Genomic DNA, 27,523 nt, shown 5'->3' on the forward strand with positions numbered 1-27,523 from the left:
CCTCTGAGAACAGGGAACTTTTTAAAGGGCAGGGTAGTTTCAGAGTCTTTATTACTGTGGACAGACTAGATCCTGGGAGAAAAGAACATGGGATACCTTTTGGGACTCCTAGCCGGATTACCAGGCCCTTTTCAGATCTCCACCAACCAGCCAGGCATACAATCACCTTAGACCGCGGGGGAAGGAGTAAAGAAACCAGCTGGGAGACTTTCCTGGTGGCTCCCTGCCCCACCAGGCAGACCCTAGGAGCTCTGGCCGTGAAGGTGGGGAGCACCGCGGGGGCGCCTGCGAGTGCAGGACTGAATTACGAGCACAGCGCAGAGCAGATCACCCGTTTAATAAAGTTAGCATACTCACAGGAACCCGCTACACGGGCAGAGTGGTAGATATTGCCCAATTGGCTAAGCAGGCGTGTGCTTGCTTTCAGGCAGTTTTGAGGTGAGCAGGATTGGTACCGGATACCGCGCCCGCAGCCCGCCACCCTCACCCCGCTTGCGGGTAAAGAGGAAGCCGTGGTGTCTACTTGGCATGTAGGCACTGATTGAAAAAACAACTTTGTACTCTATTTACTGGGCAAAAAGCTCCACCTTCCCACGCTGCTCCTCGAGGACATTTCTCCAGGCTGCGTGGGTCACTGTTATCTTACCAATGGAAGCGGGCGCGTCCCGCAAAGCCGAGCCTCGCGGAGCCCAGCCTTGGGGGGTGGGGGTGGGGGTGGGGGTGGGGTGGGGGTGGGGGTGGGGGTGGGGGTGGCGAGCAAGAAGACGCAGGTGTGAGTTTGCTTTGTCATCGCTCTCTGAGCAACTTGGGGCAAGTCGCTCAGCTCTTCAGGCCTCGGGTTTCTGGTCTGTTTAACGCGGGGAGGGAACCGAACCTGGGTGACGCTGGGGCAGCCGCGGCTCGACCCGAGCGGAACGTGCGCCGCGCGCGCCTGGGAACTTTGCCCGGAGCGCGGAGCCGGGACCCCGGAGCGCGGGGCCGGGAGCTCCCTCTGCGGGAGCGCGGCTGTGGCGCTCCTCCTTTCCCCTCACGTCACGGGGGCCGCTCGGCGCTCTCCCACCCGCGGCGGAGGGAGAGCAACTGCTTGGCAGGGCGCGCCGCCGAGGTGCTGGAGGAGGCGGGAGCCACCCGCGGCAGCAGAGGGGCCGGGAGTCCGGGGCGCAGCCGAGGCCCCCTCCAGGACGACCTCAGCAGCCGAGGGGACCCCGCTTCGGGGCTGCCCGCTCTCTTTCGTAAGTCGACTTGGTCCCGCGGCGGCGGTGCGGGGCCCCTGTTCCAGCAGCTGGGAGGCCGGGACGTCCGGACCCTCTCTTCCTCGCGACTTTCACTTTATCTCCGGGAAAAACCTGGGCGCCCGTCCCTGTCGAGAGATGGGGGCGGGGATCGGCCGGGGAAGTCGCTCGGATCCTGGGCTGAGCCTGCGGGTGTCCCCAGGCCGGTGCGGGCACCGGACGGCGGAGACCGAGTCCGGGGCCGGGGGCGGCTTCGCTGTGCGCAGAAACTTCAGGGCCCTGGGCGGAGGCCGGACGCTGGAAGTTCCCTGGGGACGAGGGCGGAGGGTGCGGGGCGGCCGGCGCGTATGGGGCGAGGGCGTCCTGGGCAGAGCGCAGCGGGATGGCCGGAGTAGCCGCGCGCGTCCCAGGGTTTTCTCTGGACTGTCCCCCAGGGTGAGGACGCGGCTGCCGGGATGCGCCTTTCCCGGGGCCGGGGCCCGCCGTCTTGGTCCTGGCCGGAGGGCCACCTAGACTCGCCCAGGTGAGGGGAGCCGAAGGACGGGGTCCCCACGCCCGTGTTTTCGGACCCGCCTGCTAGCCTTTCCTCGGACCTGGACCTGCGGGGCCAGGCCACGCTGCCCAAGACCTGGGCGTCCTGGCCCCCAGGCGGCGGGAGGCGAATGGGAGGGAGAGGGAGGCGGCGCCCGCGGGAATGGGCTGCTTCCCCAATAGGACAAGGTGTGTGGATTGGGGGTGGGGACGTCTCCTAATATCGCGCACCGGAGGCTGCGGGACTGACCTCCCCGCGGCGCCCTCGGCAGGGACGATCTGCTGCGCTTCTAAGGTCTAGCGCTGGCGCGGCGGAGCTGGCCGGGAATCATCCATCCCCCTGCGAAGTGGCGGCGCTCTCCCGGCGGGCTGGGGGCCTCCGGGGATCCGAGCCAAGAGGTGCGCGCTCCGGAGTCGGCTTACCTTCTTTGCTTGGGCTAACGGTGCTAGCGGGTGGTATTGTTGTGCTAATTTCAGAACTACGCTGTCTCGCTTGGGGGAGGTTTTTCCTCGTGGTTGTAGCCGAGGAAACTTGTGTATTGTAGTCCGTCTGGGCCCGTGGGGAGCTGGCGTTAGCCTTGTCTTTTTTCGTCCTCAAAATAAAAAAGCAGCAAACTAGAGTATTAAGGGAGTTTGGGATAGATCATATTAAGTGTCCACGTTGTTTGGTAGACATGAAAGCCACCCCTTTTGATCTTACCTTTCTTGCGCAAATACGCCCTTTCTATGAAGCCACCTATCGAAGGCATTCTAGAGCCTGTCCTTTGCACAGTTCTTGTTGACAGTGTCATAAGGAAGTAAAATCCTTAAAGGTAAGCGAATCGTTGCAGAGAGCAGTTTCTAAATCGCGCTTTCTAAGGATCCATTTCGCTGTGGGAAATGACCAGTTAAGATGCTGTTGAATCGTTGTTTAACTTGCATTTGCAGAGAGACACATAGTTGAAGAATCACAGAATCGGGTTGTGAGGCACTGAAAGTTTGTGGGAAAGACTGAAGAGTTTCCTTTGGGAATGGGGGAGAAGTGTTCCCTCCTGGTTATTACTTGAACCCATTCCTTTGAGAGGTAAAGTTTACAGTTATTTGCTAAATGCCACACAGTCTGCAGAGAGGTGGTTTGGGGGGTGAAGGGCATCAGTGGGCAATTAGTCCAAATGCACACTCCATGGCACCAGGCTAAGTACCCTCAGGGTAGGGCAGTACATAGTTATGGAACTCACTTGGCATGAACGTGGGCCGAGGAGGCAGGAGCAGGTAGAGACATAAGACTATACAGAGAGTGCCCAGCCTCTGCTCTCTCCCCGCCTTGAGAATCACCAACCAGTGGGGCCGCTAGCGTTGGGGACCTGGGGCTTACAGCACCATGGACTAGGAGTAAAACTATGCCAGCTTCAAAGGCAGAAAGAAAGCAGTAAGACAGGATTATGTAATGCAAGGTTGAAAAGTCACTTCATCAGCCCACATTTATTGAGCACGTACTGTGTGCTGTGGGAGCACAGGTGTGCTGGGGTGAAGGAAAGAGGCCTTCTTGGGGAGATTTAAGTTAGAACCTGAAGGAGGAGTAGGAGCTGCATAAACTAAATGGAAGGAGGCAAAGGAGAAAAGGGGGAGCGTGCTCGCCCAGGGAAGGGTGTACCCTGAGGCTGAGGAGGGGAGAGCAGGGACTGTTCCCGTCTAGTGTGACCTGAGGTCAGCAGGTACCAGAGCTGGATGATGCCAGATCTTTGGGCCATCGTGCGGAATTGATCCTCGGGACTGTTTCACATCTGAAAGTATCCTGGTGAGAGTTAAATTCAAAGCTGCAGTGGCTGTGTGGAAATGGACTTGACAGCCCTTCAAGTAGACAGGGCTGGTTCCAGGCCAGTGAGAGGCCTGGTGGCCTCGGCCGAGGTCGTGGCAGCAGGGATGACACAGGTGGGTGGATTGACGGCAGACCTCGGAGTGACCTGGTGACTAGTAGGGTGTGAGAGTGCAGGGTGACGCCGCTGAGTTTAAGCTTGAGCACTTGGGTATATGGTGCTGCCATGTACAAAGGAGGGAACAGTGGAGGAAGGGAGGATTTGGGGGCAGATTTGGTTTTGTTGACTCTGAACTGCTTTCTAGGCTTTGAGATTAGAAATACTTCAGTGTCTGGATAGATACAGCAGGCCACAGATTACCCTCCCAAGAGCTGGGGGCCACCTGTTGTTTTAAGCCTGGGGTGGGCTGGGGAAGGGGTGTGGACCTGGAAAAAAGCCCCTGCCTTCATGGGAAAAGGTGGAGGAAAACCAGGGCAGTGCTGGATCTCCACCTAAGCTGCAGTGGGAGTGAGCATCGTGGGTGTGTGTGTGGGGGGTGGGGGGGCTACACTTACCTCCCTAGAAATTGTCCCTTGAATGAGAGGTGGGGCAGAGGGTTGGCTTTTTAAATATATATATATTTATTGATTTCAGGGAGGAATGGAGAAGGAGAGAGAGAAACATCAATGAGAGAGAATCATTTATTGGCTGCCTCCTGCACACCCCTTAATGGTGATTGAGCCCACAATCTGGGCATGTGCCCTGACCAGTAATTGAACTCGTGACCTCTTCGTTCATAGGTTGATGCTCAACCACTGAGCCACACCAGCCGGGCAAGGGCTGGCTTTTTTAAGATGAGAGAGCTGCTCACATTGATCTGTGAATGGAATGAACGAGTGGGAAGGAGGGGATGAACATATAGGACGTCTGGAGTCCCTTCCACTCTGGGAGCATTAGGTAAAAACAGCCTGGTCATGCTGGCATTTTGATATCAAACTCATGTAACAAATTTCAGCATCTTTTTAAGACAAATTTTGAAGCACTATGTCTATGAAGTTTGAAGTTTTACTTCGTAGATATGCAAATTTAATGATTAGGAGAAACATCGATGGAAATCACACAACAGAGCTGCAGAGTGGCTGAGAGTGGCCCCTGGAGTGGCCCCACCACTCTAGCTCATGACCTTGCACAAGCTCCCTGACCTTTCTGCCTGGTCTCCTGTCTCCTGGCCTCTGAAATGGCACCACACCTAATAGTACATGCTCTGTGGTGACTTCTTACAGGCTATTGTGAGGATTGCATGTGTGCATTATGTATGTGCAGTGTCTGTACAATGTATGAATGTGTGTATGATGTATGCACAAGGTAGGCACATGTGCATCATGAATGCCCAGTGTGTGTGTGTGTGTGTGTGTGTGTGTTGCATGTACAGTGTGTGTGTGTGTGTGTGTGTGTGTGCGCATTGTGCCTGGTACATAGTGCTCAGTAAGCCTTAGCGCTGGTGGGTGTGTTATGATGATGTCGTTTCCATCATTTCCAGATGTAGAATCTGAGACCTAGAGAACTCTTGAGAACCTGTCCAAGCCCTTCAGAGCCGAACAGCAGCAAAGTTAAGGCCAGGATCCCATTTGCCTAACTCACAGGCAGGGGCATCTTCCACTTAGCATGTCAGCAAGTGTCAGGTGCTGGATGCTCTTTAAAATTAGCTGTAACAAACAAAATAAAACAAAATTAAATTAATTGTAATAAAAGGATCCCATGTCACTCACCAGAGTGCAGAGGAGCAAAGCAGATATCAGACTTTTCTTAAGCAATGTAGAGATACATGTTTTGTATTAATTTGCATTGCTTTACATGTCATTTTATATGCATTTCCATCTGCTGGTAATTTTCCTTGTGAGATCTAAAGGCTGAAGCTTCAAGTACATAAGATCAAACAAAATTAATGAGGAATTAAATGCAGCTGCTTCAAACCCTAATGGGCCCCTGGGAATGGTGGGCTTGGTGTGGGCTTTGGGGAAAGGAGTGGATCAATATTTACTATTCTAGAAAATGTGAACAGCCAGATACCATTTAATAAAAGCAGGTCACGTCTTAATGTGTGATGAAGCTTTTCTGCTGAGTATACTAGAAAAATAAGGAAAAGTGGAAGAAGACCAGAGAGAAATGGCCTGTTACATAAAATGCCAGAAAATGAAGCAGAAACAGAAGTCTACTTTATGAAGCTGAACTAATAAGAAACGCTAAGGGTCGGAAAGTAAAGGTGAAACTTTTAAGCATAAACTTAAATACCAATGTGTGGAGTTTTAAAACCAATAAAGTTTCCCTAAATTTGGCTTACTAAGAAATAGGCCATTGCCAATGATAGGTCTTAGTAAAAAAAAAAAAAAATTATATATATATATATATATATATATATATATATATATATATATTTCTATATAATAAAGAGGTAATATGCAAATTAACCCTCACACCCTCACAAGATGGCTGCCTACGACCAGGCCAGCAGGGGGGTTAGTGAGGGACAACCAAACGACTGAACAGCAGGCTGCGTGGGGTGACCAGTCCGGCAGGGGGGCAGGGGGGGGTTAGTAAGAGATGACCAAATGACTGAACAGCAGGCATCACTTCAAAACGTACGAAGAAGTAGAAAATTGGGTCTCTGAATGTTTTGCCTCAAAACAAGAAAAATTCTATTGGGACGGTATTCACAAATTACCTGAAAGATGGGGGAAATGTGTAGCTAGCGACGGACATTACTCTGAATAAAGCACTTTCGATGTTTCTCTTGAAATTATCATGTTTTCTTTGATTACAAAATCCGCATTATTAACTGGTACACCTAGTATATATATTTTAAGAACAACTATGATTTTGTTACTTAGAGCAGAGGTTCTCAAAGTATGGTTCCTGGACCAGCTGCATCAGCATCATCTGGGAACTTATTAATTTGCACTGGGAAATGCAAATTCTGAGCCCACCAGATCTGCTGAATTGGGACCTCTGGGTCCAGCAACCTGCATTTTAATATTTAGAGTCAAGCCCAGTGGTGTGGTTCAGTGGTTGAGTGTCAACCTATGAACCCAGGAGGTCACGGTTCAGTTCCCGGGCAGGCCACAGGTCTGGTTGCCGGCTTGATCCCCAGGAGGGGGTATGTAGGAGGCAGCCAGTCAGTGAATCTCATCATTGATGTTTCTATCTCTCCTTCTCCCTCTCTGAAATCAATAAAAAATATATTTAAAAAAAATATTTGGAGCCAGCTTTCATTCCTCTTGGAATTTTCACTTCTTTGGTCTTAACCTGTCATTTTCCTCTTGTGGTCACTAGCTTCTCACTGTGCTGCTTAACTTGCAGAAAACTGTGGCCAGACACAAACCCATCCCTTCTCTGTCCGAAGGTCTAAACTGGTGGAAGATGCTTTCTAAGATCCCTGCAGCTCTGTGATCCTCACTCTGGGAGAACCACATCGATTTGGTTTTAGATTTGGTTTTGCTGCCTTTAAAAGAAAAACTCACCTGGCAGTTTTATACTGAACAGAGACTCTTCCAAATAATAGAGCCAGCCAAAACACAGCTGTTCTCCATCGATGCTCCTGTTGAACCACATTTCTCCATCTGGGACAAGTGCAGTTAATTTCTTGGACCTAAGTGTTAGTCTTTATCTCTGTTAAGTTTCATCTTACTAGATGCAAGTCTGTGCAGATCTGTTGGAGTCCTATTTCTGTCCTTTTTCGTAGAAACCTTCATGTCCTCTGCCAATTGGGCCGCTGATGTCCTGGCCTGAGGAATTAACAATATGAGTATTTTTGTTAGAGGCCTTCCCCACAGTTAATGAGGCTTGAAAACTTGGCATCTTTTGCAGTCCTTTTGGGCCTAACATCAGAGTAGTTGTCATCAGTCCCATTGTGATTTGCATTGAAATTACTGCTGTTCTCAAGTGCTCCGTGGCAGTCTCTCCAGGGAGAGCTGTTCTCACCAGGTGGGCGGGCTTGTCACGGCATCATCCAGGCACCTCCTCAGGAGCTGTTTGTGATGAAGGCTTCTTTCTCGCTCTTATGTTTATACCACCAACCGAGATTTTTTTGTAGGTGACACAGAAGTAATTTTCAACTTATCTACAGTCAGATGAAGCTGAATTCAGAAATTTCAAAAGAATAGGAAGTAAAAATTGTGCCTCATTTGTCCTCTCTGCTTCATTGCACACTCCCTTCTCCCAAGCTCTAGAACTCAAGTCCATATTTAGCCAAGAGATTTAAGTTATTTTATAATGTAAAATTTTGCTCACACATGATTCTTTTTTATTTTTAGGATTTTTTAAATTAAATTTATTGGGGTGAGATGAGTTAATAAAGACATATGTATGTTGTGTTGTATGCTAACCACCCAGAGTCTAGTCTCCTTACATCACCATATGTTTGACCCCCTTCACCTTCTCCCTTCTTCCTTCTCCTATTCCCCTTCCCCCTCGTAACCACCATACTGTTATCTGTGTCAATAAATTTGTTTTGTTTGTTCATTTGTTTGTTGATTGCTGTTTTGTATACCCCATATGAGTGAAATCATATGGTTCTCATCTTTTTCCATCTGACTTACTTCACTTAGCATGATACTCTCAAGATATAGCCATGTTGTCACAAATAGAAATTTCATCATTTTTATGGCCCACTAGTATTCCGTTGTATGTATGAACCATGTCCCCTTTTTCCAGTCATCCATTGAAGGACACTTGAGTTGTTTCCATGTCCTAGATATTGTGAACAGTGCTGCAATGAACGTAAGGGCACATATATCTTTATGAATAAGCGTTTTCAAATTTTTGGGGTAGATACCCATAAGAGGGATTGCTGGGTCATATGGTAGCTCTTAATTTTTTGAGGAACCTCCATACTGTTTTCCATAGAGGTTGCTCCAATTTACATTCCCACCAGCAGGTGTGAAGGTTCCATTTTCTCCACATCCTCTCCAACACTTGCTACTTCCTGTTGTGTTGATAATAACCATTCTAACTGGTGTGAGGTGGTATCTCATTGTGGTTTTGGCTTGCATTTACCTTACAGCTAGTGAGGATGAGCACCTTTTCATATATCTGTCAGCAATCTGTCACACATGGTTCTTAAAGGAGTACAACTAGATAATGTAATTGCACAAAAAAGGCTTTAAAAGGCAAAAGCAAAACAACTTTATGGCAATAATGCTTTTAGCCATGGTTGCTAGAGCATGAAGCAGTGCCTGGAATTCTACACTGTTATTCATGACCCTTATCTAATCCTCCTGGAGCCCTCTTCTTCCTCCTCCCCTGCATTGAAAGAGGAGCCTTAAACCAAACTGCAAAAGTCTCCAGAAGAACCCAAGACTACTTTCTTCTTCCAAGATGCCACCAAACCTCTTTCGATGGGTTCTGCCTTACCGCAGCAAATGTGTCTGGTGCCAGTGCAGCGCTTTGTAACCTCAAGTAAACGTCCATGAACACTCGGATCTTCTAGCTCTTTGCTTTCATTCCTCCTCTGTCTATCTATCCCCTTTGTTGTGTTCTGATCTAGTTAAGGGAGAAATAGACCAGGTAGTCCCTTTGGAGGAGGGCTTCCTGTGCTCAGCCTGGACAGGCGGCCTGTCTGCTTTTGGATAGGTTGGGCCTGTTTCCAGAGGCTCTGTGAGCGCCGACATTTGTCATGGGCATCTGCCAGATGTGGACAACCTGTGACAAAGCTGCTGGTTCAGACTGCAGCAGAGGGTGGGCACTGGTGCCCAGACCAGGAAGAACAGTCTCAGCACAGGTCCTTGCTTGCCCAGGTTTCTTTTCTCTTCCTTCTACTCCTCTGCATCATTGCAGCATATTTGGAATATTTGAACTGTTGCATCCTTTTCTACCCACCATCCCCCCCCCCCACATTTACTAAAAGGAGAGGCTCTCTCTGCCAGTCATCATCTTCCACCAGGTTCTCCCTTTGGCCTTTCTGGCACCCACCCTGCCCTACTCCGAGGCAGGCAAAGGCAGATGGATGTAGCATCAGATGGGTCAGGAGAGATAGGTGGGCTGACACCCAGGTAGACACAAATTAACGTGTGAAGACTGTGTCATGAAAACATACTAGTAGAATGATATGGAGCCCTGGCCAGTTTGCTCAGTAGGTTGAGTGTCAACCCATGCACCAAAAGGTCACCAGTTCAATTCCCAGTCGGGGCACATGCCCAGGTTGCGGGCTTGATCCCCAGTAGGGAATGAGCAGGAGACAGCCGATCGATGTTTCTCTTTCTCTCTCCCTCTCCTTTCCTCTGTCTAAAATCAATAAAAAAATATTTGAAAAGAATCATATGGAGATTCTGGAGCTAAAGAAAGGGATGGGGCCCAGGGGAGGGATCCTAAGACAGGAGGAACATAAAGTCAATACCATGGCATGAAAATCCCTCAATAAAAGACGTATTTCCAACTGCTAGCTAGTGGCCTTTTCTGGGGAATTGTCGCTACAATAAAATTTAAATGTCACAAAATGACTGGGATTTCTGGAGATTGTGTCCAAGTTGCCCAGGACCTCACTGTTTCTCTCTGTATTCTCCTGGGCAGCACAGTTTCTAGTTGTATCTCCCCAGAATCTAGTATAGTGCCTGCCTAGCACATGGTGGGACCACAGTAAATGTTTGCTGGATGGATGGGCAACCAATTGAAGGGGGATAGAAATAGGCTATATGAGCATAAAGGCATGTATATAAGATATGTACCCAAAAGAAGCGAAAGCAGGGACATGACAGATATTTGAACACCCATGTTCATAGCAGCATTATTCCCAAGAGCCAAAAGATGGGAGCAATCAATGCAAGTGCCCATGGACAGACAAATGGATTAACAAAATGTGGTCTATACATACAATGGAATATTATTCAGCCTTAAAAGGAAGAAAATGGATGAAACTTGAAGACATTGTGTTCAGTAATCTGAGCCAGTCACAAAAAGGCAAATATTGTTTGATTCCTCCTATATGAGGTTCCCAGAGTAGTCAAGTTCATATAAATAGAAAGTAGAATGGTGGTTGCCAGGGGCCGGGGGAGGAGAGAAATGGAAGTTTGTGTGTAATGGGTACTGAGTTTCAGTTGGGCAAGAAGTTCTATGGATGGATGGTGGTATTGGCTACAAAGCAGTGAATGTACTTAATGCCACAGAACTGTACACATAAAACTGGTTAAAATTGTAAACTTTATGTTATATATTTTATGACAATAAAATAGTAGAAAATGCATATATTATCAATTCATAAATATGGAACAACAAAAGTTATTTTTATAACAAAGATGTTAAGCAGGTAATACTCAGGAAGTTTATATTATAGAAAAGCCAGCAGTGACACCAGGCTTGTAAAGATGTTTAAGACAGTGCTGCTCAGAATGGACATCTGAATCCTTATACAAGGCAGGGACGTTTTTTAGTCCCTGTTACTTAGTCCCCGTTATCCCCACACACAAAAAAACAAGCAAACAAAAAGGAAGCTGTTTTAAAAAATTTTAAACCTACAGAAAAGTCGTAAGAATAGCACAGTGGGCAGCCATCTGATTCCCCTTGACGGTGAGAATGCTGAAGGCTTTGATGGGGCTTCAGTACCATCCTGCCGGGGCAGACCCCCACGGCTGCCTCTGGGAGGCGGTCTCTGCGTGCAGACATGGCGTGTGGGGGGGTTGCAGCGGCATGTTGAGGATGGAGTCCAGTCCCCGTTAGGAAAACAGCCCCTGCTCTGTGACACTTGGGGCTCCTCCTCCGGCTCTTGTTTAACTGCTTTCCGCCCCTTACCCTCACGCGGCCTGTGTGCCCCTGTGCCCACGGGTGAGCTCTGTCCCCACAGTGCCCCTGTGGGTCAGCCCCTGGGCCCTCTCTCACAGATGAGAAAGCAGGTGGTAACGAGATTAGTGACAGCTCGTTAGGGCAGTCAGGACTGAAATTCAGAACTGTCCACTTTACATTCCAAACCCATTATGTTGTACACAAAGGTAGAGCAGGAGGGTAAGATGTGTGTGGGGGCGGAGGGGAAGGGTCAAGTGTGTGGCAGGGAGGAGAGGAATGGGGTCAGGCAGGTAGGGGAGGAATGAGAGAGGGACTCACAACTGCTCAATGTGGTTCACCCTACACGACACTGATATCTTTTCTTTGTAACAAGCTTGTTACAACAAGCTCTCCAGAAGGCTGCTCCCCTGTAAGGTGACCTTCAGAAATCATGTGGCCTGCCCCCAGCCTATGGCCAGAACCGGACCAAAGGAGGTTTGCCATAAGCTGAGTCGTGCTTACCTGAGGTTTGGTGAGCAGGCTGCACCAACATCAGAGTTAGTTCGGTCAATCTTGGAGTCTGCTTTCCTTCCAATGTTTACCCAGAGCCTCCATCTGCCTCTGCATACAGATGGATGAGGCAGACATTCAGCATCATCTGAGACACATAATTTTGCACTTGGCTATATATGGGATTGTGCTGTTGTATAAGTGGACACGTTAGCCTGGTTTAAATTTAAGCTTGTGTGTGTGTGTGTGTGTGTGTGTGTGTGTGTGTGTGAAGCATTCCTCTTCCCATATGGTCATCTTAACCATAGAAGGGTGTTGTTTTTCTCATATGACAAGAACACAGAGCGGGCCTTTGCTGCTGCTGGCTCAGTGGTTTGAGGTTTGGGGGCTGAGGTCTCTGATACTCGCTTGACCGGATGCTTCATGGTGCTGAGATGGCAGCTGCAGTGCTAGCCGCCATGTTGGAGTTCAGGCAGAAAAATGGACGAAGGGGAATAGACAACAGCATGGCATGCCTCCCCCCAGATTAGGGCTTTTAGAGAACTTTCCCAGATCCTGGCATTATATTTCACTGACTGGTCCTCTATAACGGAGGCTGGGGGAGAGGCTTTCAGAGGGGCACGTTTCTGCTACAACAATATAGGGGTTCTCCTGTTACAGAAGAAAGGAAGGATGGGTCTTGCAAGGTAACTGGCCATCTCTTCCACAGCCATAGATAAAAGCGTTACCTCCCAGGTCTGTTTCTGAATTTCAGCCCATTGATCTCTCTATTCTGGCACAGCACCACACTGTTCTAATGATTGTAACATTATAATTTGTATGAAAATATGAAGCGTCTGCTTTTACTGTTCTATACAGTTGGCATAAGTTTGCTTAGATTTTTGTTGTTGTTTTGTTAATCCTCACCGGAAGAGATTTTTCCATTGATTTTTAGAGAGCGTGGAAGAGAGGAAGGGAGGAGGAGAGAAAGAGAGAGAGAGAAACATTAATGTGAGAGAGACACATCGATTGGTTGCCTCTCACACACGCTGGATTGGGCTGGGGGGATTGAACCTGCAACCCAGGCCTGTGCCCTTGACCTGGAATTGAACAGGTGACCTTTCAGTGTGTAGGCCAACACTCTAACCACTGAGCCACCGGCCAGGGCAGGATGTTTAGTTTTTTAACTAAACACTCTTTTAAATTCTTTATTATATTAACCTAAAATAAAACCTACATGTTGAGAAAACAGACAAAGGCCTGTCCAGGAGACAGAAATAAACAGGTTAACAAAGTAACTGCCACTGTGATAAGTGCTTAGAAGAAAACAAGGACTTAGAGAGTCGAGAAGGGTAATCAGAGAGGAGCCCAGGAAAGGACATTCCTCCTACACTGAGGGATGTGAGGGGCCAGTCAGGCCAGGGCCCGAGGGAAAGCGGTCTGAACATGGGGTCAGCAGTACGAAGGTCCTGAGGCAGGAAGAAGCTGGTGTCCTAGGAAATTGTCAAGGCTGGTGTTGCTTAGAGTATCATGAGCAGATTAAGATGAAGTTGGAGAGGAGGGCAGGGGCAGGAGCCATACTGGGCCTTGTGGCCATGGGAACAATTTCTGGTTTTATCCTAAGTGCAGTGAAACCCCAGTGGAGGGTTTTAAGTGTTGGGAGTGATCTGACTTAGGTGTTTAAAAGATCTTTCTGGCTGCCGTACAGAGAATGGATTAGAGGGAAGCAAAGGAAGCTGGTGAGGAGGTGATTTCATAGGTGGGCAGGAGTGGATGCTGTTTTGGATTAGAGAGGTTCTGATGGAGTGGAAAGGGGTGGGTGGATTCAAAATACTTTCTGGATGGGTTTTGCTACTGTCAAGAGCTTGGAGGGGCAGCCTCGCTTTGTGGTTAAAAGTATAGGCTCTATGCCCAGCTGGTGTGGCTCAGTGGCTGAGCATCATCGTATGAACCAGGGGGTCACGGTTCAATTCCTGGTCGGGGCACATGCCTGGGTTGGGGGCTCAATCCCAGTGTGGGGCGTGCAGGAGGCAGCCAATCAATGATTCTCTCTCATCATTTATGTTTCTATCTCTCTCTCCCTCTCCTTTCCTCTCTGAAATGAATAAATATATATATATGTTTTGTTTTTTTTTTAAAGTGTAGGCTCTAAAATTGGGCCATAGTTGAATACTGGCTCCTCCACATATATTGTCTGTGACTCAATTTCCTGATCTGAAAAATGAGGATAATGATAACACCTACCGCATAGGCGTATTGAGTGGAATAAAAAAGAAAATGTAAATAGGTCTAGTGAGACCATTAGGAGGGGCAGGTATGTGCCCAGCGACTCGGGCAGCATGGAGACTTGTGTTGACTTCGGCCAGAACCCTCTAAGAGAGGAGGGGACCATGGAGCTGGGCGGGATAGAACGCTACCCGAGGGGCCCAGATATGGGGACGAGAGGTCCCTGCTCTGTCCAGTCCCTTGAGGGGCTCAGGTGGATGTACAAACATGTACGCAATGGGGAAAACATGTTCCCAGCATCCCAAGAATGGAACTGTGTTAAATGATGGGTTGGCCTGTTTCCTCATTTAGAGAAGGAGGAATTTGGACTCGATCCCCATTAAAGTCCTTGTCAGTTTTAAAATTTTGCTCCCAGGCTTATCAGGAAGTGTGGATTAATTAATTAAGCCTTGGTGGAGAAGGCTCAGAAAAGTAAATGCTATTCTTTAAATGTTTTCTTCCTATAGAGATGTATGTTGACCCCTGTTCGAAATCACCCTCTAACAATTTAAAGTCCCCGTTTAGGTTAGGACTTGTTCACAGTATACTGTGAAATGAAAGAAACATAAGACGGTGCTATCTAGTGAGACTTCTTATTAAAAAGCAAGCCAAAAAAACAAAAAACAAAAACAAAACAAAACAAAAACACCCACCAAGGTGTATTGAAAACAGTCGGGAAGGGCACACCACCGGCAGTGTCCTTACGCAGGGGAGGTGGATTACTAAGGAGCTGTATTTTTCTCTGAGACTTTTCTGACTTTCTGATTTTGATTTATTTAATGAGGATGTTGACTTTCATAAACAGAGACTGGAAAAGCTTTTCCTTTCCTTTCTGACGCCGTCCCCTCTTATCATTTAGGCCTGTTTGTTCTCAGTTTGTATTGTCTTGTATTTTACCTCCTTATTGTTTCCTGCTCTCAGTCGGATAATTATTTGCTGTTGCCATCCTTCCTCTAGAACAGTGGTCGGCAAACTCATTAGTCAACAGAGCGGCAAACCGCGGTTCGCGAGCCGCAGTTTTGCCGACCACTGCTCTAGAACAATGAGAACGGAAGGCCACCTGGGCAAGAGACCTGCCTTCCTGCTCCTTTGCAGGCTCTTCGGGTGCTGCGCGGAGGTGGGGGTGGGGGGAGGGGGGCGCGGGGGAAGGAAATTCGTCTTGGCTGGGTCATCCTCGAGCTAGTGGTCGCGCTCCAAAACTTTCTCTGGGTTCAGTGATGTGCATGTCATCGAAGAGAACCCGTGGCTTTGTTGAAATCAAGGAGCGACGTTCAGTAGAAGGACCTTAGCTCATGCAACTGGATGAGGAGTTTTTCTTTTTGTTTTTTAGTTGGTTTTTCTTTGTTTGTTTGTTTAGTGAGCTCATCTTTATATTAGTGTTCTTAAGTGACTATTCTTCTTTGTAAGACTTCAACAAGAAACAAAATCTTCACACTTCTAAATCAATAACGCTTCAAATCCTATTTTCACACAGACATAATGATGCAGAGTTTAAGAAGGAGAAGGTGGCCCACAAAGAGAATACAGTCCTCCAGAAAGTTTTCTGACATAATTAGTGATTCTCAGAGCCCAAATGGTGTCACTGCCCCTGAAAAACAGGTGAGTCAGTAAGTAAACAGAGACAGGACACGAGACAGGAATTTCTTAGGATGAGCTGGCTTTCTTTTCCTTCAGAGGCTTCCACGGGCTGGGAGATTGACTCATCTCTCCCTTCCCACCGGATTGGCCCAGCCTTGTAAATAAATAATCCCTAAACGGGTGGAAGGCTCAGGACTTCAAACATGGTTTGCTATTCATTTCTGTTCCAGCTTTAGGACAGTTAGATAAGACATAGTAATGAAAAAGCTTAGTCAGGGACCAAAACTGTTGTGGAAAATACAGTTTTTCTTTAGATGCCAAGAGACAGTATTAGCTAAAGGGTTAAGAGTGCATCTCTGGAACAAGACTCTCTGGGTTCAAGTTCCAGCTAAAGTACTTTCTAGCCCTATAGCCTTGGGCAGCTTCTTAATTTCCTCGTGCCTCAGTTTACTGCCTTGTCGGAAGAGTAAAGGTGGTGCTACCTCACTTCTTACATGCAGAGCACTTAGAACAGTGTCCTCAGTAGCAACTCTATTGAATGAATCTACATTAATAATAATGATATTGTTAATAAAGAGCATTACATGGAGGCGTTCAGGCATTATTCATTCCAAAATAGTGAATTTATGTTGAGACTTTTAGGGGGAATAGAAAGTAGGTTGAAAAATAAGACAAGATGCCAAAAGTCTGGGGAAAATCTAAAAAAAAAAAAAAAGTGCTTACCACTGAGAAACAGTAGTGTCTGGGCATGAGGGTGGAGGTGATGGGGAGGAGGGGACGGAACCACGGCTGGCATTTACCATGCGGTCATGATCTGGACTGTGCTGAAGCACTGTGCATGCATCCCCTCGTTCAGCCCAAAATTCCTCAGGTGTCACTGCTATTATTAACGTCCTACGACCAACGAAGATGCAGAGGTTGAGGGGCTTGTCCAGGATCCAGGTGCTTGATGGGCCATTCCTGAGGGGTGCAGGGGCCTCTCCTGAGCTGAACCCAATGGTTTCAGGATCCCACATGGATTCCTCTCCTCCCACCCAGCCCCCAAGCGAGCTCTTAGCTCTCCACAGCTTTCTCCTTTCCTAAAACATTTCCACCTCTCACTTTGATCAGAAAAGTAAAAATCAGTCATCTCCTTAATGTCGTCTACATAAAATTATCTAGTGAATTCTTTTCATTAAAAAAAACCACACAAAGTCAGCACACCCTCCCAGATTTAGAGTCTGGCAAGCTGGGCATGGGAAAAAAGAGGCCTGATCACGTGTGCTTGTGGGGTGACCCTTGTCACAGGGTCTCCTGAACCCTCACAGCAGCTGGGGGGAGGGGTGCTAATCCCCACTTTGAGATCAGAAAACCAGGCTTCCGAGGTTGGTTTGATCAGTCTTGCAGCTACTAAGTGTTTCTCCAGGGATCAAGCCCAGGTCTGTGGCATCCTGCAGCCCACACAGGCACTTTCTTTCTTCTCCCAAGTGCCCCCCTCCAACCTGTAGGAGTTTCTGGAAGGAACTGCAGGTGTGCAGGGAGGCAGCAGGAAAGGGAGGGGCCTGGAGGGGGCTGAGGTCACCTAATCTGCAAATATGGCCTGTGGGTCCCTCATTCTTGGTGCCCAGGCTAAACCTTATTCAGTACCTTTCTTCAGTCTCCCTCCTCCCATTCATGACTACCATCCCCTTCCTTCCCTGGGAAAGGAAGCATGCACTTCCATGACATGTCTGGATTTTGCAATCGCTGACTTAAGGAGAGTGCATTGAGGGGCTGCTAATGACTGTGGCCATTTAGCCTGAGTGCAATTATAACTACTTAGCTGGGTGTACCTTTGTGCCTGCTATTTCCCGTAAGGCTGTAAACAGCACCTGGAAGGGCTGGGAGAAATGATGATTTGGGGCAAAAGCTTCATTCAACATCCTGTTGGGTTTTTATTGAATTATCCATAGAGACCCTGTTTCAGCTGCGCTCTGGTGAGCAAACCTCACCATCATTTCCTTCTCAGTTCCACCGTCATCACCAGGAACTGAACCCATGTGGAGATAGGCTCCACGCCAGGTCAGGCTTCCTGCTCTGCCTGGGCGGGTGGGAGGGGACATACCCTTCTCCCATGGGTGGGAGATTACTTGTAATCTATATAATAAAAGCCTAAGCAACCAGTACAGCGGAATGACCAGAACGACTGGTCACTATGATACGAACTGACCACCAGGGGGCAGACGCTCAATACAGGAGCTGCCCCCTGGTGGTCAGTGCACTCCCACAGGGGGAGCGCCGCTCAGCCAGAAGCCAGGCTCACTGCTGGTGAGCGCAGCCTCGGTGGCGGGAGCCTCTCCCACCTCCGCAGCAGCGCTAAGGAGCAGCGAGCCGAGCCATAAGGAGCGAGCAGGTGGGTGGTAAGAAGCAAGGGATCCTGGATTGCGAGAGGGATGTCCGAGTGCCGGCTTAGGCCAGATCCCTGGCAGGGGGAGAGGAGGATCAGGCCTAGGCCAGCAGGCGGACATCCCCCAAGGGGTCCCAGACTGCGAGAAGGCACAGGCTGGGCTGAGGGACCCCCCACAAGTGCACAGATTTCATGCACCAGGCCTCTAGTGTAACTATAAGACGACTTCTGCCTGCTTCCTGCTCACGAGCTTTTCAACGTTTGCAGAAGGTGGCTTTGCTGCCCTGGTCTCCTAGGAACCAGGGAGCCAGCATAGCTGCCAGCTTGCGACCAGCCAATTCGAGTCAGACCTGGGGCAGGCCTAGGTGCTCCCTTTTCTCCCTCCAGACCCGGCGCCTGGGGGTTTTCACAGGCCTGGGCTGCAGGTGGCAGGGAAGGGAGGCAGTGCCACAATGGGCTGGCGCCTGCCCCCAGCTTACCTCCAGCTTCAGGCCCCTGACTCTGTTGCTGCTGGGTGTTCCCTAAGCAAATCGCAGACCCAGCTGGGAGGGGCCATGGGTGTCCAAAAGTGGAGCCTTGGTTGGGCACTTTGGTCGGGAACTTCCTGCAGGCTTGAGAGCCCGAGATAAGCTGCTGACTTCTCACCACTGGGAAGAAGCGAGCAGCCCCTTTCAGCATTTGACAAAAGCTCATCTTGTACCATCACATCTTCTAACTTGGGGAAAGGAATGCTTTCAGTCAAGGAATTTCTGTGAAGGAGTTTTGCTTTGACTGGGGACAGGGCGGATTTCTTTTAGGGCTGATTCTGTCCCCTGATGTCAAAGACTGGCCCACAGACAGACAAGGTGTTCCCCTTAAAGACACCTGGTTGGAAGGATCAAAAGCCAGATGCCTGGGCTGTCCAACTCCCGCTCCTTCTTCCTTTAAAATGGACTCTGGTCCCTCACTGCTGAGACTCAGACATGGGACCCAGAGCGTGCTTGCCGCCTCTCCCTTCCGGGTGCCCTGTGACCTTCTCTCTCTGGGCAGGCAGCCAGGCCTCCTCGCCCCACTCAGCCTCTCCAGGCAGCAGGTTGGAGTCAGAAGTGTGTGCTCCAGGCATTCCGTTCTCAGGAAGGCTCAGGGGAAGCATGGTGCAGAGGGGGCCCCGGGAAAGGGTGGCGGGACCGGGAGCCGGCCTTTGCCTTTTCACTTACGTGTGAAGCTGATAATTAAATGGTACGTCAAAAATGGTACGACAGCTCTGGGAGCCTTTATAAACCTCTTTAGCAATGTGAGGGTTTTTCATTTTAATCACTGTGGTCATCAGCGGGAACTGTTAACTAATGCTAATTTGAGATTTCATGGACCAATAAAGTAAGAAAAGAAAAGAAAAAAATTCATTTGGGTAAGATTCATTCTAATTTTAGCCGTTTATGTAACTTGCTTTCTATTTATGCCTAATTACCATGAATTAGGACAATGATGAGACAGATTGATTGTTTTGGGATTGATTAATCTCTAAGTTTATCACAACACCCAATTCTGATGAGATCGAGTGCGTTCAGGGTGGTATGGCCATAGACACAACACGCAATTCCGAACGTGTGCTCGGGCGTCTGGGGTTGTCGTTTGTGTCTGTCGCCTTGTTCATTGCGAGTCAGTTTTCCCACAATTTCCAACAACTGACAGGAACTGTGGCCTTGACTGAGTGGATGGAACCCTACTCAGTTCACTGTGGAGGAGCAGAAGGCCGAGACCTGGCAAGGGACTCTGAGCCGTGTGCCTGATTGGGGTTCCTTTGACCTGGGTTCTGAGTCAGCAAAGGTGTTGTCTGGACCTGGTAACAGGATGGAGAAGAAAGACTGGGTTTGAGGCGTGTTAATGAGGTGATTTGTTAATGTGTGTATGGGAAAATGGAAGAGTCAGATGGCTCTTGAGTTTCAAGCGTGGCTCCTTGAGTGGATGGTCTCACTATAAATTGAGACAGAAAACACAGAAGAGATGAAATGTCAGGTTCAATTCTAGACTCATTGAGGTTGAGTGCCTTAGACATCTTAATGGACATGTCCATCAAACAACTGGCTGTTCACTTTGCAGGCTTGGGCAAGAGGTGGGGGTTAGAGATAAAGTGTTGACATTGTGTATGTGAAAGTTGAAATCCAAAGACCAGGAGGAGTATGCGTGAAAAGAGCAGTGAGTTGAGAACAGGACCCCGGGAAACCCACAGAGAGACACGGAGATGTGGCCGAGAGGGCACGGATCCTGCCAGGCAGCTCACCGTCCATAGGTGTTCTTTGAGAGTGAGTCAAGCGAAGGTAAATGAGTAAATGTAATTCCCAGCAAAACCTTTTTCAATGCAGCTACACAATCTTCAAAAATAAACCAGGTTCAAAAATTTCTTGCTAATTCTCTCTAAGGAAATTGTTTGAAGTTTACATTCTCATTTAAGATGTATTGAGATATATTAGGCTCCTCAAACCTTGGTTAGTACTCTCTGGATCCTGCTGCCTCCCAAATAGCATATCTGTGCCCTCCCCTTCATTAGGTTGCTTTTACCTAATAAAGTAATACAATCACCTTTTAAGTTCAAGTAGTATGAAAGGCTATTCAGTGATAAGTAAACCTCCCTCCTACCCTGGCCTACCCTGCCCTGCAAAGCAACTCCTGTTCCCAGCAGTGTTGTATCTATACAACATCTTCCCAGAAATACTGGCCCATGGGCCAGATTCAGCCAGCTCTCTGTTTTTGTAAATAAAGGTTTATTGGAACACAGCCATGCCCACTCCTACATTGTCTGGAGGCTGCGTTTTCACTCCAACAGCAGAGCTGAAGAGTTGTGACAGAGAAAGGAAAGTTTTGCCAACACGTGCTCTTTGTGTGTAGACACCTGTGTGTATGGTCTTTTTTTTTTATACATATGTGAGCACACTACACACAGTTCTGACTTTTGCTTATTTCTATTTCACACTGTATGGTGGAAATTGTTCCACAGGGGCACATGCAGATTTGTCTTTTTCACAGTGTGGGTATAATTAATCAGTCCCTGTTGAGGGATGTTTTAGTGCTTTTCAGTCTTTAACTTGAACAAGTAACACTGCAGGGAACCTGCTTGTGCGCACACCTTCCTTGCACACATGAGTTCTTCTGGGTTGGTACATGTAAAACTGAGAAATATTGCCTAACTGCCCCCCCCACAAGTAGTTTTTATCCCCCACCCTCAATGAGAGTCATGTTCTTTTCACCATAAGGGAGGGCTAAATTGCTAAACACTATGAGGAAATGGAGGCTAGCAAAATAAAAAAATAAAGAAATGTGCAGGATTACCAAATTTGTATAATTTGTATAAAACTTTACAGTCCTAATACCTACCATAGCTCCTTTGGGTGACTGCCTACTGCTCTTATTTGTTAAGGTAGTCTTAGTCCATGCAGGCTTCTGTAACAAATACCATGGATAGGGTGGCTGATAAACAATAGAAATTTCTTTCTCACAGTTCTGGAAGCTGGAAGTGCAAGATCAACATGATGGGTTCTGGGAAGGCCCTCTCCCAGGTGCACACTGCTGACTTCTTGCTATGTCTTCACTGGGGTCTCTCATAGGGCACTAATCCCATTCATGAGGGCTCCACCCTCATGACCCAAAAGCCCCACCCCCAAATACCATCACAGTTATGGATTCAGTTTCAACATAAGAATTTTGGAGGAGACGCATTCAGTCTATAACAGTGGGATTCACAGGGTTTTTCCCATCTGACTTCAGATGTCCATCTAATCAGGATCTGAAGGTAAAATCAAGAAAGATATTCCTTTTAGCCTCAGGTGGGCCATTTGCCGCTTCAAAGATTTCTTAATGACATCCATTTCTCTAGACCTCTGCCCAGAGTACTACCTCCCCAAATATGCTAAGCAGAAATGCAGACAATATAAATGACATAGTACTAAAGTATCTATATATATTTTTTAAAATATTTTTATTGATTTCAGAGAGGAAGGGAGAGGGAGAGATAGAAATACCAATGATGAGAGAAAATCATTGATTGGCTGCCTCCTGCACACCCCACACTGGGGATCGAGCCCGAAACCCAGGCATATGCCCTGTCTGGAAATTGAACTGGTGACCTCCTGGTTCCTGGGTCAACGCTCAACCACTGAGCCACACCCGGCTGGGCTCTATTTTAGTAGTTTACATTATTTTCCATTCTACTTGGTAAGCAACATCTCTCAAAATTAGATATAGTTAGTACAGAATACCACAAAATACCACAAAATTCTACATAGTTCCATTTCCTTATTTCTGGATTCTCTCAAGGCAAGAAACTTGTTTTAATCTTTATTGTTGAAAGTATTACATATGTCCCCTTCCCCCGAGCCCCTTTCACCTCTTCCAGCCCACCCCCGCCCTCCACCCCAGGCCTTCACCACCCTATTGTCTTTGTCTGTTGAAGTAATTTTATCTTAATGTTTCCACTGAATTATTCCTTTTGCCTCGTACAGAATGAAGATATTCAGATGTTGCATTAAATACCCTCTACAGCAGAAAGTTTTCATCCTGTTCTTAACCCTGTGGCTGTTCTCCTTGTTGAAGCTTCTGGATGTGGGGAGACTCCTCTTCCCTCAGAGAGGCATTTACTTGGTGGAGCACTTCCTCAGTACCTCCCCTTTTGTCAGGAACAGATACACCCACGTTAACAGCGAAGTCCGGTATAAAGTTAACTGTTCGGGTGTCTATGAACAGGAGCCTTTGGAAATTGGCAAGACTCTGGAAATTAGAAGAAGAGACATCATCGACTTGGATGATGATGACGTTGTGGCAATGACCAGCCATTGTGACGTTTATCAGATCCTAAGAAGGTACCATCAAAAGCTCGTTTCAAGGGAAGAGAAAAGCTTCCCAATAGCCTATTCTCTGGTGGTTCACAAAGATGCAATCATGGTTGAAAGGCTAATCCATGCTATATACAACCAGCACAATATTTACTGCATCCATTATGACCATAAGTCACCCGACACCTTCAAAGTCGCCATGAACAATTTAGCTAAGTGCTTCTCCAATATTTTCATTGCTTCCAAATTAGAGACTGTGCATTATGCCCACATTTCCAGACTCCAAGCTGATTTAAATTGCTTGTCAGATCTTCTCAAGTCTTCAGTTCAATGGAAATATGTTATCAACCTGTGTGGACAAGACTTTCCTTTGAAGTCCAACTTTGAATTAGTGTCAGAGTTGAAGAAACTCAATGGAGCAAATATGTTAGAGACAGTGAAACCCCCTAACAGTAAAACGGAAAGATTCATTTATCACCATGAACTCAGACAGGTGCCTTATGAATATGTGAAGCTACCAGTAAGGACAAACATCTCCAAAGAAGCACCCCCTCATAACATTGAGATATTTGTTGGCAGTGCTTACTTTGTTTTAAGTCGAGCATTTGTTAAATATGTTTTCAACAACTCCCTCGTTAAAGACTTTTTTGCCTGGTCTGAAGACACCTACTCGCCTGATGAGCATTTTTGGGCTACCTTAATTCGGGTGCCAGGAATCCCTGGGGAGATTTCTCGGTCAGCCAAGGATGTGTCTGACCTACAGAGTAAGACCCGCCTTGTCAAATGGAATTATCACGAAGGCGTTTTCTATCCCAGTTGTACTGGCTCTCACCGCCGAAGTGTGTGTATCTATGGAGCAGCAGAATTGAGGTGGCTTATCAAAGATGGACATTGGTTTGCTAATAAATTTGATTCTAAGGTGGACCCTGTCTTGATTAAATGCTTGGCAGAAAAGCTTGAAGAACAACAGAGAGAGTGGATCAATTTGTCTTCAGAAAAGTTATTTATGGATAAAAATCCCACAATCTCTTCATGATAAAATCATGATGGGAACAAGACATCTGATAAATGGAGTTAATATGGAGCTGTATACTATCCCAAATCCAGTACCACATGAGCTTAACTTCCTAATTGTTTGAAAGGGATCTAAAATTCCATGCACAAGGGAAAGTGACTTAGCCTTTGGTGACAATTAGCCTGCAGTTGGTTGAGTACTTTTGTTTGTATCTTTTTAAAAAAAAGTGTTGTGTTGTTTTTTTTTATTGATTTCAGAGAGGAAGGGAAAGGGAGAAAGAGAAACATCAATGATGAGAGAGAATCATTGATTGGCTGCCTCCTGCATGCGCCCTACTGGGGATCGAGCCTGCAACCGGGGCATGTTCCCTTACCAGGAATCAAATCACAACCTCCTGGTACATAGGTCAACTCTCAACCACTGACCCATACCAGGTGGGCCTGTTTGTTTCTGCCTGTAATTTCACTGAGATAAATCAGACTTCTTAAACAGCCATCAGATATTTATTGATCTCCTACTGTATGCCAGACAATTTTTTAGAAATGTGTAGCAATTAAGTCCAAGTTTTAATGACTTATACAATGCTCTCAAGGCAATATGCCTTTCCTTACTCATACAGCAACCTTAATATCTTAAGTTCTCCACATAACAACCTGGGTCCTGCTGAATAATTTTAGAGTGTGGTGATCACCCACATAAACCTCCCATTTCAGAATAGCATTTAAGTACAGTGACCAGTACTCCACTTGTCTCTTAATTCAACTCATTCAACTTTTTCTAACCATTAGAATATTAGAAGGAAAGACTTCACTACCTCAGAAGAGCTCAAAAAATTGTCCAATTTCCTGCTTGCCAAAGCATAATTTAACTTTTGGTGCCTCACCATTCAATTCAGGGTCGGGAGACCCTGTGGGTGTGGCATTTATAGTGTCTGAATGTTGGGGAGGTGTTTGGAGAGGGATTGAGACACGTGGTATCTGAAGAGGAACAAAGGGATTTATATGACTTTTGCATCATGTCACACAATGGTGTCATGATGGCCTCCTTTTTAATTCAACTGTTTCTTCAAAGCACATTTCCTGATTAAAAATGAGAACTGATTAATACTCAAAATGTTATATTCCAGAACATTGAACATAAGTCTTCCAGTTCATAGATTACCATTACATGTAAGTTTCTTTATAATGAAATTAGTATACTTTCGTTTTATGGAAATACCAAACTGAAAATCACTGAATTTTCTTGAAAAGGCTATATGAAATATGACAGCTTTCAAAATTAATTATTATGGTCATTAAAATAAATTTCTTCTCCAGCAACTGTCCAAGTGGAACCCAAACTTAAAATTATGAAAGTTCATTGCAGTCTTCTTAGCTTAGATCCAGAGAGAACAAGCTAATTCTCCTAAGGATATAGCAAGAATATTGATTAAATATAAACCTATTGTAATGTAACTGTGTGGTGCTGGAGGTGAAATGGGTTAGGAGGAGGGTTTTTATGTCTCGGAAAATCAAGGGACTTGTAAAAATTTCTTGGTGATCTTATGTTTCAGTGTCAGCCTCAGGGACTATATGAAGATGAAGTAATCAATGCCAGTGTGAGACTATTTGGAAGATTGAAGTATTTAAGTACTTTTTAAAATGTCTGTGAAATGAACTTTGCTTGTTTTAAAGTTTATGAAACTAACTGCCACCTGGCACCATTGTCTCCCTTGAACTCATTTTTCTTCCTTTCTTTCCCCTACCTGCTTCAAATGACTTTATTCTTCAGAAAACAATCACCAAGTCCTTGTTCTTAAAGATAAGTAACTGTTGGGCAGAGCTGGGTTCTGCAGAACATCCTTATCAGGTCGTTAGTGTGTGTGACTGTGACAAGCTGTCACCTCGATCTTTGAAGTGAGCACCAGATTGCCTGTCCTGGCTTCGCCTACCTCCACCCAGCCCTGTCATCACACTGCTGTCTGTGTCCACGGGCTATCCATAAACGGTCTTTGGCTAATCTCTTCACGTTCTTTCATCCAGTTCCCTCATTCCCCTCCACTCTGAACTCTTGTCAGTCTGCTTCATGTATCCGTGCCTCTGGTTCTATTTTGTTCATCAGTTTATTTTATTTATTAGATTCCACATATAAGTGAGATCGTATGGTATTTGTCTTTGTCTGGCTTATTTCACTTAGCATAGTGCTCTCCAGGTCCATCCATGCTGTCACAAAAGGTAGGAGTTCCTTTTTTTATAGCTGCATAGTATTCCATTGTATAAATGGACCACAGCTTTATTATCTACTCATCTACTGATGGGTACTTGGGCTGTTTCCAGATCTTGGCTATTGTAAATAATACTGCTATGAAGTGTTTTGAATATAGGGACAAATTATTGAAGTATCAGAGAACAACAGCCTTACAATAAGGCTAACATAGATCCAACACCATTGTTAGACTTAACCATTTACCTTTTCGGAAAAAAACAACAAAACAACTTTTGAAATATAAAAAGGAGCCACAGTTGCAGGGGCAACGTCTGGAACCAAATCCAGGTTTGCAGAAACTCTAGTCACTCCATGTGGGGCTTCTTTCTAAGCCAATATGATTAGCAAATTGGTCCCGTGGCTTAGACTGGGAGAATGGATTGAAGTACTTTTCCTATTATCTAGGTTTAAGTACACAAGATCCTGATGCAATCTTGGTTTTTATGCCTTTGGTCATCAGAATAAATGCAAAGACTGAAAAACAAATGCCGACCTCCTGGTCCAGTGTCGTGACTCTCAGGAGGAATGATTCTATTTCTTGTTCCTCGGGAAATTTGCGAGTTATTAATCCGTCTAATTCCATGTTCAAATGAAACACGGAACATGAAAAGGTGGCAGTGCCTTCTTTTGTTTCACAGACACATTTCTCAGGATTCACTATCTAACCTTCAGGGAGCTGGTCAGAGCATGCCCTGGGGGACCCTGCAGAATCCCTACATGCCTCCCAGCCTAGCCCTTCCCTACAGCCTTTCTGCATGATCCCCTCTGGTCTGGAGGATGTTCTGCAGTCTGTGTTTTATCACTGTTCTTTGCATAGTATTTATTGAATCTACACTCTAAGTTATTTGGTGATGAGACCAGGACCTTGGGGTTTGTAAAGTGTATCAAATAATATTAATGAAAGTTCTACCAAAAATATATGTATTTATTTCACACAGAACAAACTCCTGTAATATTATAATAAAGACCCATGCTGCTTCTATTCTTAATGTTTTGGTTGTTTTAAGTGAAATATTTATATAAATGTTTAAATTTGTAGAGTTAAACCTGAAGATTTATCTTGCCTTCCAGAATGTGATGATTTGATATATATTCGATGAAATGACAATCTTCTTTGCAATGTAAAGTTGGATGAATGCACCCTATGAATGTTACGGCTGTTTTTGTGGTTGTTGATGATGATGGAATGAGAGTTTTGATTTTTTAAAACATTTTTATCAACTGATCTCTAAGTCTCCTACTGTGTGTTACCATTTTCAAAATACATATTTCCCATTACACGAGTTTTAAATAGATTGGAATTGCGTTGTGTATTTGCTGCTACCAGATGTTAATTCTCCAGTATTGTAAAATAAAATGTTCTCTAAACATTTTATGGTGTTGCCTTTCTCTGGTTGTGCTATTTCCCCACAAAGACTCTTTCAGTTTATGATACTTGCCCAGGATGTGAAGACCACAGTCAGTTTCACTTCAGA

At 46.4% G+C, this 27,523-nt stretch overlaps 1 protein-coding gene across 1 annotated transcript; it reads left to right on the forward strand.

Annotated features, from left to right (window-relative positions):
• The first annotated feature begins 1,068 nt into the window (after window positions 1-1,068).
• GCNT4 (glucosaminyl (N-acetyl) transferase 4) lies at window positions 1,069-27,421 on the forward strand. Its single transcript, XM_080679215.1, has 2 exons — window positions 1,069-1,232; window positions 22,460-27,421. The coding sequence occupies exon 2, from the start codon at window positions 22,461-22,463 to the stop codon at window positions 23,823-23,825; it is 1,365 nt and encodes a 454-aa protein (XP_080535341.1). The 5' UTR covers window positions 1,069-1,232; window position 22,460; the 3' UTR covers window positions 23,826-27,421.
• Window positions 27,422-27,523: the final 102 nt, after the last annotated feature.

This window comes from Plecotus auritus, assembly GCF_963455305.1.
Source record: "Plecotus auritus genome assembly, chromosome: 7".
Lineage (NCBI taxonomy): Eukaryota > Metazoa > Chordata > Mammalia > Chiroptera > Vespertilionidae > Plecotus > Plecotus auritus.

Coding starts and splice junctions, on each gene's coding strand:
- GCNT4 (XM_080679215.1), top strand. CDS start 22,461: ATGAAGATATTCAGATGTTGCATTAAATACCCTCTACAGCAGAAAGTT.